We start from the raw sequence: 16515 nt of genomic DNA on the forward strand, positions 1-16515 counted from the left end.
GCATCGTGCAAGGAATTTATGTCTGTGAGAGGAAGGAGGGATTCAGAGAGAGAGTGTAGGTCAAGGTGTTTGAGATTTCTGCGAGGGTGTGTGAGTTTGTGGAGTGGGGATTGTGCACCCGGAGAGGAGAGGGTAGAGAATGTGAGGAGGTTATGGTCAGAGAGAGGGAGTGGTGAGTTAGAGAGGTTAGATAGGGAACAGAGGCGGGTGAAGATGAGGTCCAGTGTGTGGCCATCTTTGTGGGTGGGTGTGGAAGACCATTGAGTGAGTCCAAAGGAGGAGGTGAGGGATAGGAGCTTAGAGACAGACGAGTGGGGAGTGTCAATGGGGATGTTGAAGTCACCCATTATGATAGTGGGGATGTCAGTGGAAAGGAAGTGAAGCAGCCAGGTAGTGAAATGGTCTAAGAAGGTGGTGGCTTGCCCTGGGGGTCGGTAAACGACGGCCAGTTGGAGGTTGGAGGGGGAATAGATGCGCACACAGTGCACCTCAAAAGAGGGGAGTGTAACGGAGGGTGGCAGTGGGATTTTGGTGAAAGCGCAGAGTTCCGATAGGAGGAAACCTACGCCTCCACCATGTTTGCCATTGGGGCGGGGGGTGTGGGAAAGGTGGAATCCGCCATATGAAAGGGCAGCTGGGGAGGCTGTGTCAGAGGGGGTGAGCCAGGTTTCAGTGATGGCGAGGAAGGAGAGTTTGTTTGTAATGAAAAGATCGTGGATGAAGGAAAGTTTGTTGCAGACAGAGCGAGCGTTCCATAGAGCTCCTGTTAGTATAGCTGAGGAGGTGGGTATTAGTTGGATGGGTATGAGGTTAGAAGGGTTGCGACAGTTTGAGGAAGGTCGTGGATAGGAGGTAGAAGTGACTGTGGGGATATGGCGAGGAGGACCAGGATTTGGAGAGATATCTCCAGCAGTGAGGAGGAGCAGAGAAAGTGTTAGCAGGTGGGAGCAAGAGAGAGCATGAGGTGGCTGTCTGTGTTTGGAGATCCAGGATTGAATGCTGAGGAATAATTTGGAGGAGGAGGTGAGATGAATGGGGAGAATAGAGGGAGAGATGAAGAGTTTCTTACTTGGTGTAGGGATTTGAGGGGTTATTAGAAAGTGGAGGACATGGTATAGCTGGAAATATGCACTGGTAAAACTGGAAGTGTGCACTGGTATAACTGGAAATATGCACTGGTATAACTGGAAATATGCGCTGGTATAACTGGAAGTATGCACTGGTATAACTGGAAATATGCACTGGTATAACTGGAAGTATGCACTGGTATAACTGGAACTATGCACTAGTATAACTGGAACTATGCACTGGTATAACTGGAACTATGCACTGGTATAACTGGAAATATGCACTATCAGTGCACACTTCCAGCTATACCAGTGCATAGTTCCAGTTATACCAGTGCACAGTTCCAACTATGCCAGTGTGCAGTTCTAGCTATACCAGTGCACACTTCCAGTTATACCAGTGCATGTTTCCAGTTATACCAGTGCACACTTCCAGCTATAAGTGTGCACTGGTATAGCTAGAGCTGCACACTGGTATAGTTGGAACTGTGCACTGCTATAACTGGAAATCTGCACTGGTATAACTGGAAATAAGCACTGGTATAACTGGAAGTGTGCACTGGTATAGCTAGAACTGCACACTGGCATAGTTGGAACTGTGCACTGGTATAACTGGAACTATGCACTGGTATAGCTGGAAGTGTGCACTGATATAACTGGAAATATGCACTGGTATAACTGGAAGTGTGCACTGGTATAGCTAGAGCTGCACACTGGTATAGTTGGAACTGTGCACTGCTATAACTGGAAATCTGCACTGGTATAACTGGAAATAAGCACTGGTATAGCTGCAAGTGTGCACTGGTATAACTGGAAATATGCACTGGTATAGCTGGAAGTGTGCACTGATATAACTGGAAGTGTGCACTGATATAGCTGGAAGTGTGTACTGGTGAAGCTAGAAGTGTGCGCTGGTATAGCTGGAAGTGTACACTAGTATAGCTGGAAGTGTGCACTGGTATCGCTGGAAGTGTGCACTGATATAACTGGAAGTGTGCACTGGTATAGCTGGAAGTGTGCACTGGTATAACTGGAAGTGTGCACTGGTGAAGCTAAAAGTGTGCACCGGTCTAGCTAGAAGTGTGCACTGGTATAGCTGGAAGTATGCTCTGATATAACTGGAAGTATGCTCTGATATAACTGGAAGTGTGCGCTGGTATAACTGGAAGTGTGCACTGGTATAGCAGGAAGTGTGCACTGGTATAGCTGGAAGTGTGCACTGGTATAGCAGGAAGTGTGCACTGGTATAGGTGGAAGTGTGCACCGGTATAGCTGTGAACTTGTGTGTTTCTATTCTCCAGTGAGGTTGTATAAACATGCACAACGATCATGAACTGTCAGGGCTAAACCGGAAAATCTCCTTTTGTATTACAGTTGGGGCCAAAATGTTAAACTTTTATTTAAAAGAAACATCAAATTTATGCAAAGACTCAAAATTTACAGCGTGGTCCCTTATTTTTTTAAGAATTCTGCAATTTGCCCTGTCAGCTGGATAGCAGCTTCTAGGCCAAATCCTGACTGATGACAGCCCATTCTTGTCTAATCCGTGCTTGGAGTTGATCACATCCACTTTTTGAGGTTTGACTATCAATGGGATTGAGATCTGAGGAGTTTCCTGGACATGGATCTAAAATTTCAATGTTTTGTTCACTTATCACTTTGTCTTGTGACATGGTCTCCATCATGCTGGAAAAAGGAAATTTCTCCTGGATCATTGATAAACTGACAGCCGTCTTGGAGAACAGGTACAAGGCCGGATCCCTGCTGTCAATTGTATTCGCATCTTTCAGACGCAAATAAAAGTAAAGTTCTGACCGCCGGAGTGAAGGCGATGTACAGCAGCATGATGAGGTCACCTAATCACGATGCTGATGTCACTGCTGTGCTGCAAAGAAGGAGAAGATGGCAGGAAGGTAAGCATTCCAATGAGGGGACTTTATTGAGAAGGAGGGAATAGGTGGGGACAGTATGGGGGTGCGAGAAGGGGCACAGTATAGAGACTGGGCAGTATGTGGGGACACAGTGTCAGCTGACAGTATGGGAGACAGCATAGAGAGGGGGCAGGGTAGGGGGACAGTGTGAAAGCACAGTATAGCGATGAGGTTGCATGGGGGTACTGTGTGAGAGCACAGTATAGAGAAGGGGCAGTGTGTGGGGACAATGTGAGGGTTCAGTATGTGGGAAAGTATGTGGAAAATATAGGGACAATGTAGTGATTATAGCTAATAAGGGTGGACAGTGTGGCAGTTATAGCTCATAAGGGCAATCAGGGTAGCGGTTATAGCTCATAAAGTCAGACAGTGTGGCGATTATAGCTCATAAGGGCGATGAGGGTGGCGGTTATAGCTAATAAGAAGCTAGTGACTGTAAGTATGCAAATTGTATATGAGTGGTCACATGATGATGACTCAGATAATTTTAGCGGTGTTTAGAAGGGGGAGCCAAACTGAGTTTTTGCCCTGGATACAGAAAACTAAATTTGTCTCTGCTATGGGACTGCTGGAAATAGTGGAGTGCTGTACTCAGCTTCTCCAGCAGTCCCATAGACAATGAGTGGAGCGAAGGTGGAGTATGCAGCCCTCAGTTCTATTCAAAGTGGGGCTCTGCAGAATATCGTTCTTGGGATCACTGGGTGTCCCAGCATTTCAGCACCCGGTGAACAGCAGTTTATCACCTATCTTATTTATAGGGAATAACTTGTGATTCTGAGAAAACTCCTATAAAACTTTGCTCTACATTATGTACTTCTATCAATGAAATGCTTCGTGTGCTTTTCAGCTATGTATAAGACACGTCTATTATTATTTTTGACTATCAGCAATGGATGACGTATCATTATTAACATGTAGTGGCAAAACAAGAAACATTATCCTGTGCATTAATCATAGCAGTAACCTTCCGGACCTAAGCTGTCGTGTGACTGGAGTCTGGTTCTCGGTGGGTAATGATGTCCACCCAGGTCATTAAGGTCCATTAATCTGCAAGTGTTTCAAGCGAAGAAAGCAAGCAACAGTAAGAATCTGTGGTTCAACACGAAAAATAATGGTTTGTAGTCTCAGGAGCCTTAATAATAATTCTGAAGAGACAGAGGGCACTGTATTGGTATCTGAATTTTTATATGTGGTGATTGCAGTGCTCATTTTATAAGCAGTGCCCTGTCTGTGCCAATCCAAACATGCTTTATTAAATAACACTCAATTCCTCTTTTTCAATTCCAGAAAATCTAATTGATAAAAACCAGCAAAAACCATAATAAATAAAGACTTTTATATCATGTTAGTCTATTAAACTGTGTGCCAATGTAGATCAGCTTTCATTCTGGAAATAGGGTTTGTCTGTTTCTACGAATTTACATATGCAAACTTACTATACATTGTGTGCCATCTGCTGAGGCTTTTATTTCGAAGCTGCTCCTCTGACACATGGAGGACATCCGTAAGGAGCTATGGAGCCAAAGAACAGCGCCATGTAAATAAACATTCTCAGCAGCCTCCTAACCGTCCCCTTGTAGTGACAGACCCCATGACTTTGGCACGGTATCCATATTTGAAAGTGTGAACACTACACATTGCTTTGTTACTGAATGATGTTTATATCAGAACTGCTTTTAGGGTATGTTAACACGGGGAGAATGCATTGTGGATTTCCGGACTATATTTTCGGAATTAGGCCCCGTTCACACTATCAGTATCTAGTCAGTTTTTTTACCTCTGTATGTGTAAGCCAAAACAAGGAGTGGAATAATCAGAGGAAAAGTATAATAGAAACACGTCACCACTTCTGGATTTTTGACCCACTCCTGGTTTTGGCTGAGGTAAAATACTGTCCAAATACTGAACGTGTGAACATGGCCTAAGCAGTAAAGTGATATTGATTTTAAAGAGGACCTGTCACTTGCTCAAATTGAGTTAAATACTTTTTAAAAACCCTGAGAGTCCCTGATTGTGACGTTTTGTTTTTTTTTGCATTTTGTGCTGTGTTGCTCCATTGCAATATATTCACATTTATTGATTATGGAGTGCAGTATGTGAAATCTCTGCTAGCAGACCAACTGGGCGTTTTTTCAGAGTCTTCTCTGGGGGCGTCCACTTTAATCCCTCCCTTTATAATGGAGTGAAGCAGCGCAAAAAGGAAAAGAGCGGCTGAATCAGGGGAACTGGTGGATTTTTATAAGGCATTTAACTAAATTCTTTGAGCAAGTGTCAGGTCATCTAAAAAATTTCATCTATAAGCTACAGAAAAAGTCTGCATGAAATCTGCATGAAACCTTTGGTGAGGAATTTTAGATCTGCAGGTCAATCAACATGCAGATTTTCACAGTGGATTTACCTTTTTGTAACACATTGGGTGAAATCCACTGTAAATTTGTGGCAAAATATGCATCTGTGACGCCTCTACTCAGAAAGCCCGTGTTTTACCCTGGGTGTTGGGGGACTCGGTGTCGGGCCCTGTGTTGAAGAGATGGGATGCAGCCGTGGCCCGGGCCCAACCCGTGCTCAGGGCTGTCACATTAGAAAGAGATGGTGTGGGCTTGTCCGGGTTGAGTGGCTGATTAACGACTACACCACCTGTGGTACCTGGTGAAGGGTCACCAGCGCCGCTAGCAGTCCGCTGAGGCCCGGTGTCGTGGCGGCTAAAGTTTTCACTGCTCCCCACAGGCGGAGCAAGACCTCAGGGCAGACAAACAGGATGAAGGGGGGTAGCAGTAGCACGGGGAGTACGGGCACCGCGTCGCATGGTATAGCGCGTAATGAACAGTCCGGAGGCCATAGGGGTGAACTTCCAAAGCTTTACTCACTGAGAGATATTAGCGGGAAGGCGACTCCCTGCTCTTCGCGGAGTCCTGCGGCCACCAGGGACTACCTCCGAGGAAGTCCAGTGTTCGGTAGCGACCCTAGACCAGAGTGTTCCTGCACTACAGACTTCACCCTTTCCCGTCTGTGCGTGTGTGGATAGGCCGGGTCTCCCTCTGAGCTCCTCTCAGGTGTAGGGCTCGGGTGGCAATTCCTCTCCATCCGACGCCCGGCGGAATCCTCAGGGCCTAACCGGGCTTTCCCGTCCTGGACGTAGAGTACGAGGTTGGGTGTCGGGGGCCGGTACCCCTCTTGCAGCCGGAATCCCTCTGAATAGATCAGGTAAGCGAGGACAGGTGGCGTACTCCGCTCCGCCTGCATCCTCCCCGGGACCCATTTGCTAGGGAGCCACACTCTAAAGCTCCCGGACCTTCTTGATCTTGGTCCTCGGCCGGGATGAGACATTCCTTGTCTGCAACCTACCTCTTGTCCCAATATCAGGGTACGAGGGCCGTGTCCCATGCCGGTGCAGGCCCACACAGGATCTGCGCTCCCGGAGGGAAGTCACATTACACACAGTATTTTGACAGCACAGTACGACCACTAGAACAGCCGAAGAAGAAGAAGAACAGAAGGACCAAGATCAAAGATGGCATACTATTAAATATGAAATCTAAAGTGTAACTTACTAGTTGTTCCTCCACCCACACCCACTAACTGGTTCCTACTACTTTGTGTTCCCCAGTCTCCCTGTAACCAGGGGAACAGCACCTAGTGCATAATAGCTCCCTCTGGTGGAAATGTGGTGTTGGATGCAAAAGGTTAGGTCACAACCATCGCACCGGCCTTACCTCAGAGGAGGAACACCACACTCCATTAAAGAAGTGCAGCATTCCTGTGGCGGTCGAACCCTCAGGGGCGCCACACATCAAATTTTACATATAACTCATGTAGATGTTAATTCTGAATTATAGCAGATTTTTTTCTGCCCCATCTTTTGCAGATGTGGATTTTCCAGACATTTACCTTTTGCAAATGATGAAATCTAAGATAATATCTCTTCATAAATTGGCATGCTATGGATTTTATGACCACAGTAGTTGTCAGTTTATTCTGCGAATATTCTGCGCAATGTGTGCACGACATTTTTGAAAGTTAGAGTATGTTCCCATGTGACAGTCTTGCAGTGTTTTTTTTTTTTGCACCAAACACCAGAGGGGTGACAGCAAAGATGCTATATACAATGTGCCCGTTTTTGTAACATTTTTTATTGTATTTTTCACACATTCATTTGCATGGGTGAAAAACAGCCAAAAACTCTGAAAGAATTGATATTCTGCATCCTGGCAAAAATGCAGCAGGGCACAAAATACCTATGGAAAATACACAGCATGTGCATGAGCTTACAGAAATCACATTGGTTATGCTGGTACTATAAAACATCAAATAGGTTGCATAAAAAAACTTAGCAAAAATGCCACGTGCGAACATACCTTTAGGGCCCATTTAAAAAGACCAATATTCAGGAACATTCTTATGAACATTTTTTTCCCGAACATTAGTCTGGCTAAACAGGCCTGCAATAACAGGACGGATGAGCACAGCGCTTGGTCTTGGGGTGAAATGATTATTAAAGAAGCTTAAAAATCATTTTTGATCAGCAGGACATCGTCTTGTGTAAACTAATCGTGCTGCTGATACTTTTACACTGATGACCTTTCCTTAGGATAGGTCAATATCTAATCGGCTGGAGTCTGACACCTGGCACCCCCGCCAATCAGCTGTTATCGACATCGGCGGTGGCTGCCGGCCGGAAGCACGTCTTGCCGAGCTGCTCCGTCTATTTGTAGTGCCCGCTGCAGGGTACTACACATCCGCCTCCTAGTGATTTTAATAGGAGGCGGATGTGTAGTACCAAGCCCGACCACGACAAGTAGACGGCAGCTTCCGGCCGGCAGCCGCCGATAACAGCTGATCGGATGGGGTGCCGGGTGTCAGACCCCAGCCGATTATATATTGACCTATCCTAAGGAAAGGTCATCAGTGTAAAAGTAGTGGACAATTTCTTTAATGATTATTCTGTGCTCGTTGAAGTGTGGTCAGCCAATAAATAGGTCATTAAACAATTGTCAATCGGCTTGCATAGCCGGCCCTTAGATCTTTTGGTAAAATCTAGATGGAAAATCCTCTCCGCATGTTCCCGGTCTGCACACACACCCTTAGGTTTCAGTATACATTATAATCTTTGCATATTACTCTGCTGAGCAAAGTGATTGAAAAAGACATTAGTTGAATAATGTACCTGGTAGCAGAGATGGTATATACTGTAGATAAAGGTCTGGAGCTGACAGCAGGTTATATTTCTTAGGTGAAATCTAACTGTGGTCTCGATATGTGATCAGATTAATGTAACAGTCATAGTCAAGCAATAAACTCATTGTTAAATGACTTTCATACAAAGTTAATGCTAATTTAATGAGGGGTGGGAATGTGGGATAGCGATAAGCTGACTTTCTTCGTTCTTCTGGAATGTGCTCACATCCCCAGATCTCTAAGCTAATGTCAGCAATATAGATGTCTCAGTATAGAATATTAAGGACAACTTTTTCATTCTTGGCTTTGTTGCTCCTAGGAGCTGTCATTCTCTCGTAATGTCCCTGAAGTCACCACACGCCCTATTGTATCCTGGGAATTCTCATTCTCCCTTCCATCTGAAAGCCATCACATTCCCACACACTACCCAAATACCCCAAGGCTAGGACTACATGGGTGACTTCATCACTGAGAAATTGCCTGTGGCCTCGATGACCCAAAACTGGGGTGGGTCAACACATAATCCATCACTATCATCATCGACCATTTCTCATTTTCCTCTTTCAGAAGAAACCTAGTAGAATTTGAAACAACTAAGCACCTTTCAATATGTTCTGCTGGTTAATAAAGTCTCTTGAATCTTCTGGGCATTTATTAATAAAGCAGAAAACCCATATCGGCTAACTGAACACATGATTTTAATGTGTGATTCGATGAAGATTAATTACTACTCATTGTACCGGATGTTTTGCAGCTGATACACACCTTACTCTCTGAATTTTGGTCAATCCATGATCTACTGTATTCTGCTCTGTTGTTTGTAAACTGAAGAGCTCTAACATAAAAAATCATGACAAATGCTGACTTAATTTTTTCATGAGGTTTTGTACATTGGGTGCAACATATCTACATTTTTCTTAGTTATCATCCACTGAAGGATGACAAAAATATATGCAATCAATAATCAGAATCTGTTGCCCCTGCTTTTTCATCCATTGTTCTAATTGCTGCTACTATTTTTTTACACTCCTCAAAGAGATTATTTTTTGGCTTCAACAATTGACAATAACCCACTTTCACTTTGGTCAATGTACCTTATTTTCACGTACTTTTCACTTAAGTTCTATTTTTTTACACTGATTTATCAGTTTTTTTGCAGAAAAATAATGAATTTTTGCATCACTCTCAAAGTTTATGTTCTTCAGCCTTTAAAATGGGAGCAGCTAAATGGTGTTGTACTGTGTGCCATTTATAATTATTGGCATGAGCCAGATTTTTGCTACAAAAGAATAAGCTAAATTTAGAAAACTAAGAATTAGGTAAGCAAGGAATGTCAAATCTATCACACACCATGCGCCACTATGATATACAGTATTTGACAAATCTATGACTGCTTGAACTAACTTTCCATTCTCTATCAGACAGCATTAGTACATATAGGAAAATAGTTTCCAATTGGGACACAAAAGTGCCAATGCCAAGCCAGTAATGATCAATAGGATCAGTTATAACATCAGTTTTGATAGATATTTTAGTCAAGGTAAGGAAATGAACATGTTGCCTAAGTTTCCCTCTTGAAGAAACAAGTTTGTTGTTATAAAATGTTATGTGATGTATAGTGTGACTTGTGATGTGCGTTAAAGGTGTTAGCAATACTGTTTGTGTAGTTGACCATAGGGACAGTTAGAGTTAATGGTTGGGACTAGCCCAGAGTGGGGGGGGCTGAGTTGCAGAGAAAGTGACAATTTCCTGTTAGAGTCAGATAGGGCCTGGAGTGCACAGCAAATGGACCGAAAGGTCCAAGCTAAGCAGTGTCGCATTCTGGGTTGACCCTAAGTGAGAGGAGACCGAAGAAAAGGGATAGCGAGATCTGGAGCAGAAGTGACTAAGAGCCAAGATGACCTTCCAGAGAGGGGTCTTGGAGGAGGACGCCTAGCCACAAGGCTGAGTTTATAATGTTTGAAGGTAAAGTGCCCAAACAGGACTGAGTACGTGAGGCGAGTAAAGTGTCCCAGGCGCAAGTTCCAGAGTGTCAGCATTACCGGCCATACTGGTATCCTAAAGGGAAAAGAGGACGTGGAACCGTGGGACAAGTAAACGACTCTTGCGAAGCAGGACGGTAGTATTAAAGCTGGGTTGTGGTGAAGTAGTGAGAAACAGTGGACATAGAGAACAATAGAGAAACGAAGGAAGGAAACTGTGTGGAAAATGCTCCGAGTTGTGAAGGAAATGTTCATAAGACTGTGTTCCCGCTATCTCTTGTATATTTTCCCTACCAAGTTCCCGTTCAGTAAAGAGTTTATTTTGGAACACTTTTTATCATATTCTCAGTTTAGAAAAACCCAACAAACTGAGCTTTATTTACTCTCCTCGGTCCAGATCCGTGTCTCAGATGCTGCCCCAATCTCTGTTGTTTGGCTGCAGTAGTGACAGCAGATTGACAGAGCTGTAGCCAATCATTGAGCCAAGCAGCTCTGTCAACATAAATGACAAGAGAGGCCGAGCTCAGTGACTGGCTTGAGCGCTGTCAATGTGACGTCACCTCTGCAGTCAGACAACAGAGACCAGAGCAACGGTGGAGTCACAGCACTGAACCTGGGGAGGGTGGGTAAAGCACCGTTTGTTTTTTCTATAACGAACTGAGTATAATGAAAAAAATTCTGAAAGGGGACACCTCCTTTAATCAGATCTCTTTTTCTGTGTGCAAGGTTGTACAAACCAGGATTTTCTGCCTCTGCAGCAGAAGTGGCAGGGAGCAGGCTTTGTCTATACAAATGCTGCAGTTATTTACATCCTTACCACATTGTGCATGCTGCCCACACTACGGGGATAATGCTGGCCATACACATTACATAGCTGTCAGCTAACGATCATTTGTCCAGCAGCTACCACTACCGACCCCCATACAAATGTACATTCAGCCCGGCTGAGCGTGCATGCATTCTGAATGAGGACAGGGAAGTAAGAGGCAACTTCCAGAAATCTCTGGTGACGTCTCATCTCCACTGGAAACAAAAGAATGAGGCATTTTGAAATCCAACATCCCAATATGTTGATAGAATAGAGCCAGGAGGTCCTACTGCACATTAGATGCCCAAATCCGCACTGTATCCTAACTTATTAATAAAGCATTTTTCCTGCAAAGGGGTATTCCCATTCAGACATTTATGATATAAATAGAATATGCCATAAATGTCTGATAGATACAGGTGCAACCTCTGGGTCCAGAACAATTGTGGAAATATGTGCAGGTTCTCATCTTTCCGATATTTAAGGTATATTCTGTGGAAGGTGATCTTTATGTCAAAGTGAAGTTACTTACACCTATTCCTGATGCCTTAGCTTTGTATGAACCATTGGAAGGAATTTATTGGTGACGATAGTAGAAATAGCAGTGGCAACAGAAATTAAAACGGGGCAGTGAGGTGGCTCAGTGGTTAGCACTGCAGCCTTGCAGCGCTGGGGTCCTGGGTGCAAATCCCAGCAAGGACAACATCTGCAAGGAGTTTGTATGTGTTTGTGTGGGTTTCCTCCAGGTTCTCCGGTTTCCTCCCACACTCTAAAGACATACTAATAGAGAATGTGGATTGTGAGCCCCAATGGGGACAGAGATAATGAAGTCTGTAAAGCACTGTGGAATATGATGATGTTATATAAGCAAAGCATAATAAAAAAGAATGTTAATTTAATATTAAATGTTACCCCATCAATCGTGACACCCTAGGTGTCCAAAATACTGGATTTCTTTGCAAAATATATTATGATTTCCCTTACTGTAATCAGAATTTCTGCAGCCTGCATCGTGCGAACAGGCAGCAACTATATGAAACTATACATCTTGCAAACCGCTATTATATTCTGCTAAATGACTCCAAGGTGAAACTATATAATAGCGTTTTCAAATATTCTATGTGAGTGAAAATAAACAATTTCATAGTTTTCATCCTGTGGCTAAAAAAATGGGCAAGATACTCATTTTTTATAGTTTCACTGTGAATATATATGTATATATAGATTTGTATGTACATATATACATATATCCTAAGTGTCATTAAGTACTATGGTCTACAACATACATTTAATGCAGTGGTCCCTTTTGCAGGTGTGCCATCGATAGGCTAAAGCTTTTGTGCTGTTGTAATACCCAGCATATCCACTAAGGGCAGCAGACAGGGTGGATCTGACATTTGTTCCTAAATCCAATGCACCTCTGCTTTTCTTAACCCTTTTATATTAAAAAAAAAAGCTTTACTGACGCATAATTAATAGCAACTTTGACTGAAAATTTACCAAAGCTCTGTCCATCAAATCACAAAATGTAATTAATAATTTTACATTTTGGAAGTTTAATAATTTTAAGGACATTTAATAATTTCCAATGAAATTTGACATTGATCACATCTTCATCCAGAGATATGTGCTAAATCTATTGGTTGCACATCTATCACAGAAGTAACCTGCATTTCTTATTACATACCTTGCTAGCAATTGATACTCAATTATCTCTAATTAATACCCCTAATTATTATACAGTTTTAAGAGAAGTGAATTACTAAAATCCACGATAATCCTAATTATATGGGATTATAGTAGTCTCTGCTCTTGCACAAAAGAAGCGGTGCATTTCTTAGCAGAATGGATTACACACGCCTCACATGGTCCAGATAGAGAGCAGGCGAGATGTACAATGTATGTACACATGTCATCGTCAGGCGGGGAGCTCACATGCACACTGCGCCCAGATCCTTATCTGTACAAAGAGAAACCATGCACATTTACAAGCACACAGATCAATGGGAACAGACCCCAGGAGGCTCATTATCCAAAGCTGAAGATGCAAACAATGTCGCATCACTGTTGGTGTTTTCCTGAAAAACAATTGCTAACATTGCGGCGTGGCGTGGGTTAATACGTTGTCGCTATCATATTTTTTTTTGGGTTACGATGAGGCATGCCACGCTGCCCGCTGTGCGTCCCTTTGCACATTATTTATTGCCATTTGGCACCATTCCCTGCTGCTGGGAGACTTGTTGACACAGCCATGTGCTCTAGTACTAGACAGCGTTACACACCCGGATGGTAGACAATGCTCTGCCCATCCACTACCACTACAAAGAGATGTTATGATCAGGCTGTCATGGCAACAGGACACTAAGGACCTCCAAGTCTTTTTAGGGAGGGGGTCTTTCACTGCAAGATGCTGCAGAGCAATGTGGCATTGAGGGGTCCATGGCTACTAGGTACGGGGACAATACCTAGGGTAGATTTAGGTGTGCGAGATGGAACTCAGATGAATGAACAAGACAATGCTACCATAGTACCAGACGGAGGTAGACGGGGGTAGTCTGGGCAGATTAGGGGAGTTTACCCCGTGAAACTTTATCAGTGCAAAATATAGAATTAAACATAGAGATTGCATAAGAATATAACAAAGAACATAAATCTTCCTATACAATGAAGGCAGCACTGTGTCAGAGAATGAACATGCATCTCTGGTCTACATGCCATGCAAGGTTGCTGTAAGCTCTTGGGTTCAGGTGCCCAATATTGTTTGGCCGCCATGTGACTTTAGGTCCAGCTATGATTTAGACAACAAGTGCATGAAGCAATTCATTTACTCACCGAAGATGGATATCATCATCAGTGTTAGTGACAATCCAAAGCACCACGAGCAGCTTTCACCAGCCATAGTATCACTTTATGGTGTTCCAAAAAAAATCTGCCAAAAATGCTGCAAGCAAAATCAAGTCTGGAGAGTGCAGCTGCACAAAGCAATCCAGCCAGACGGTAAGTCTCAGTCACTCGTCACTGGGACAATCGCGGCACATTTGCACCATTTTGCACGTGCATTAAAAAAATTGTCAGCATCCCCTTTGCTCCTATAGACCATCCGCATGAGTGTGTGAGTGTGTGTGTGCACTGAACCAGCAGCTCCCAGGTCCCCCCCCCCTTACCTCCTCCCTCTCACCACAGTTCTCTTGAGGCCCTTTCTGGGGAACAAAAGAGCCAGCTAGTGTTTTCAGCCAGTGGACTTTTTAAGCAAAGTGATCCCCATGCTTTTGAACTTCGGGCGTGTGGATTTTAGGGGAGGTATCAAAGATCGCCCCTTTTCTACCCGAACCTTGTTATGTCACGTCTGATATTTCTCTCCTCTTTCCAGGAGTGTGCCAGGAGATGCCAGGGTGCATAGGTGGGCGCTTGTCAATAATATATGCTTTACAGATATTATTTTGCAGATATATTTATTAAAGGAGTCGAGGTTGAGGCGTGAATTCTCCCAAACCTCTGCACATAAGACAAAGAGATAGCACCTCTAGCGTGATAGATAGATGTGCACTGACAGGCGTAGGGTAGAGGATGGTATGGCTCCTACCTAGAGGGATGGCTCATTACACTGGAAAAGAAAGTAAAGGAATGGAGAGCAGAAAAAGTCACATGGAAGAATGAAAAGGCAAGTGCTACCCACAAAAGACAGAGGAACTGATAATGCCTTATAAGCAAAGATCTTCAAAGTTCACAAACAGAAATGTTACAGAAAGCTGCAAATTGAAACAGCAGAAGAAAGAAAAAAACATAAAACACTAAATTGTAGATATCGAATCCTGATTTAACAAATATATAAATTCTGGAAACATTTCATTGACTGAAGAAGAATATTTCAAATACCCAGCATTGGGTTACAATTTAGTTCAATTAATTTCATTTGATGAGGGTTGTAACACTCCAGGTCTCTTCAAGACACTATGGTATGTGACATGGTTTACTGTATCAGAATGCCCTTCCTCAGGCAGTAATATGCTTAAAGGAGTTGTTCACTACTAGGACAACCCTTTCGTGATCTAAATGTTTGGCCCCGATTAAATAAAAAAGCTTATACTCACCTTCCGTGCCGACGCCGTTCCAGCAGTGACGGCACTCGCTCTCCCTGTGGCTCTCATGTGGTGCTATGACACATGACCCTGGCTCCCAATCAGCGCTGGCGTCACTGTCCCCGCATTTGTACAAATTGAACATGAAGAGGAAGTCAGAGATCTGCTGCAGCCCTATCTTCCTCTTCATATTCAGTACGTACGAAAGCGGGGCACCACGTGTCCTAACACCACACGGGAGTCCCGGGACCGCGAGTGCCAACAGAGCTGGAACGGAGCCGGAACAGGAAGTGAGTATAAGCTTTTTTATGTTATCGGGGCCAAACATTTAGTGCAAGTAGTGGACTACCCACTTTAGTATGAAAAACAATGTAGTACATTAGGACTAGAAATCTCTGGGAAATAAGTGAACTGAAGTGTCAGCACTAGTAATCCAGATTTATGGAGGTCCACTTTTTACATTGCACATTTACAACACATGATCCCATTAATGCTGTAAATGAAGTAAATATCTAGAATGGATGAGGAAAAATAGTCTTATCCACATAAGTAATGAGTGAAGAAAGTGAGCAATGGCAAGGGACTTCTAAATTACTTAAATGGGTATTCTCAAGCTATTAAATTGCTTTGTTTAGACAGCATAAAATAAGCACGTTTCCAATTGACTTGCTTTTTCTATTTGCTGTTATTCTCCTGTAGTGAGTGCTTTTATCTTTTGTAGTGTACAGCTGGTTTCCATGGAGCTTGGCTGAGAGTGCACAGTAGTTACATCCCAGCCACCACTCTCCAGCACATCGCTTCCTAAGTAACAGTTAGCTGCTCACCTCTCTCTCAGCTACTGACAATCTGCTGTGATAAATCTTGCAAAATCACCAGCCCCCAGCATAGGCAGCTTTCAGAGCAGGTCTCTTAATCACAGCTCTCTGCTGCTCTCACTGTCCCAAGCTATGTGCTTGTTCAAATACCTTGTTTTCTCTATGTGTAAATGCAGTGATAACAGTGTACACTCAAGAACAAAGCACTGATAACCAATGTTTTACAGCAGAACTTGTGATGAGCTTTTTTATTTCTACTTAGGGATAGCTCAAACTGGCGTATAATATGGAGAAAATTTAGCATTGCACTCTAGTCAGTGTTATTTAATGAGGCAGAGCAGATGTGTGAATTTTTTCTCATACCGAATCAAAGCCTGCTGTGATTGGCAGTGTATCTTGCACGGTGCGACTGGGCACTCATTCAAGTCAATGGGTGCGTGCAAAACATTGGACTGCACTCGGATGTCATCCGAGTGCAGTCCGATATAAGCCGAGACAGGCAATGGAGAAGATGGAGAGATTAATCTCTCCTTCTTCTCTTTACCTGTGGTCCAATTCTCGCATGCGAGATGATCGGCTCCCAGTAGCAGGACACTCGGCTCATGCTCGCAGTAGACTTTGAGCTGAGTGTCATTAGCATATTGCATATGGTATACGC

At 43.6% G+C, this 16515-nt stretch overlaps 1 protein-coding gene across 2 annotated transcripts in view; it reads right to left on the minus strand.

The window, feature by feature from the left end:
• Window positions 1–14113, minus strand: part of IGDCC3 (immunoglobulin superfamily DCC subclass member 3) — a 203036-nt gene extending 188923 nt beyond the window's left edge. For both annotated transcript variants that reach the window (XM_073653419.1, XM_073653418.1), the window contains exon 1: window positions 13796–14113. In XM_073653419.1, coding sequence (XP_073509520.1) covers window positions 13796–13862 — 67 coding nt within the window. In that variant the 5' untranslated portion in view covers window positions 13863–14113. The remainder of the gene's footprint in view (window positions 1–13795) is intronic.
• Window positions 14114–16515: the final 2402 nt, after the last annotated feature.

This window comes from Phyllobates terribilis, unplaced genomic scaffold, assembly GCF_046119375.1.
Source record: "Phyllobates terribilis strain yellow unplaced genomic scaffold, ASM4611937v1 Scaffold_11__3_contigs__length_659146591, whole genome shotgun sequence".
NCBI classification, from domain to species: Eukaryota; Metazoa; Chordata; class Amphibia; order Anura; family Dendrobatidae; genus Phyllobates; species Phyllobates terribilis.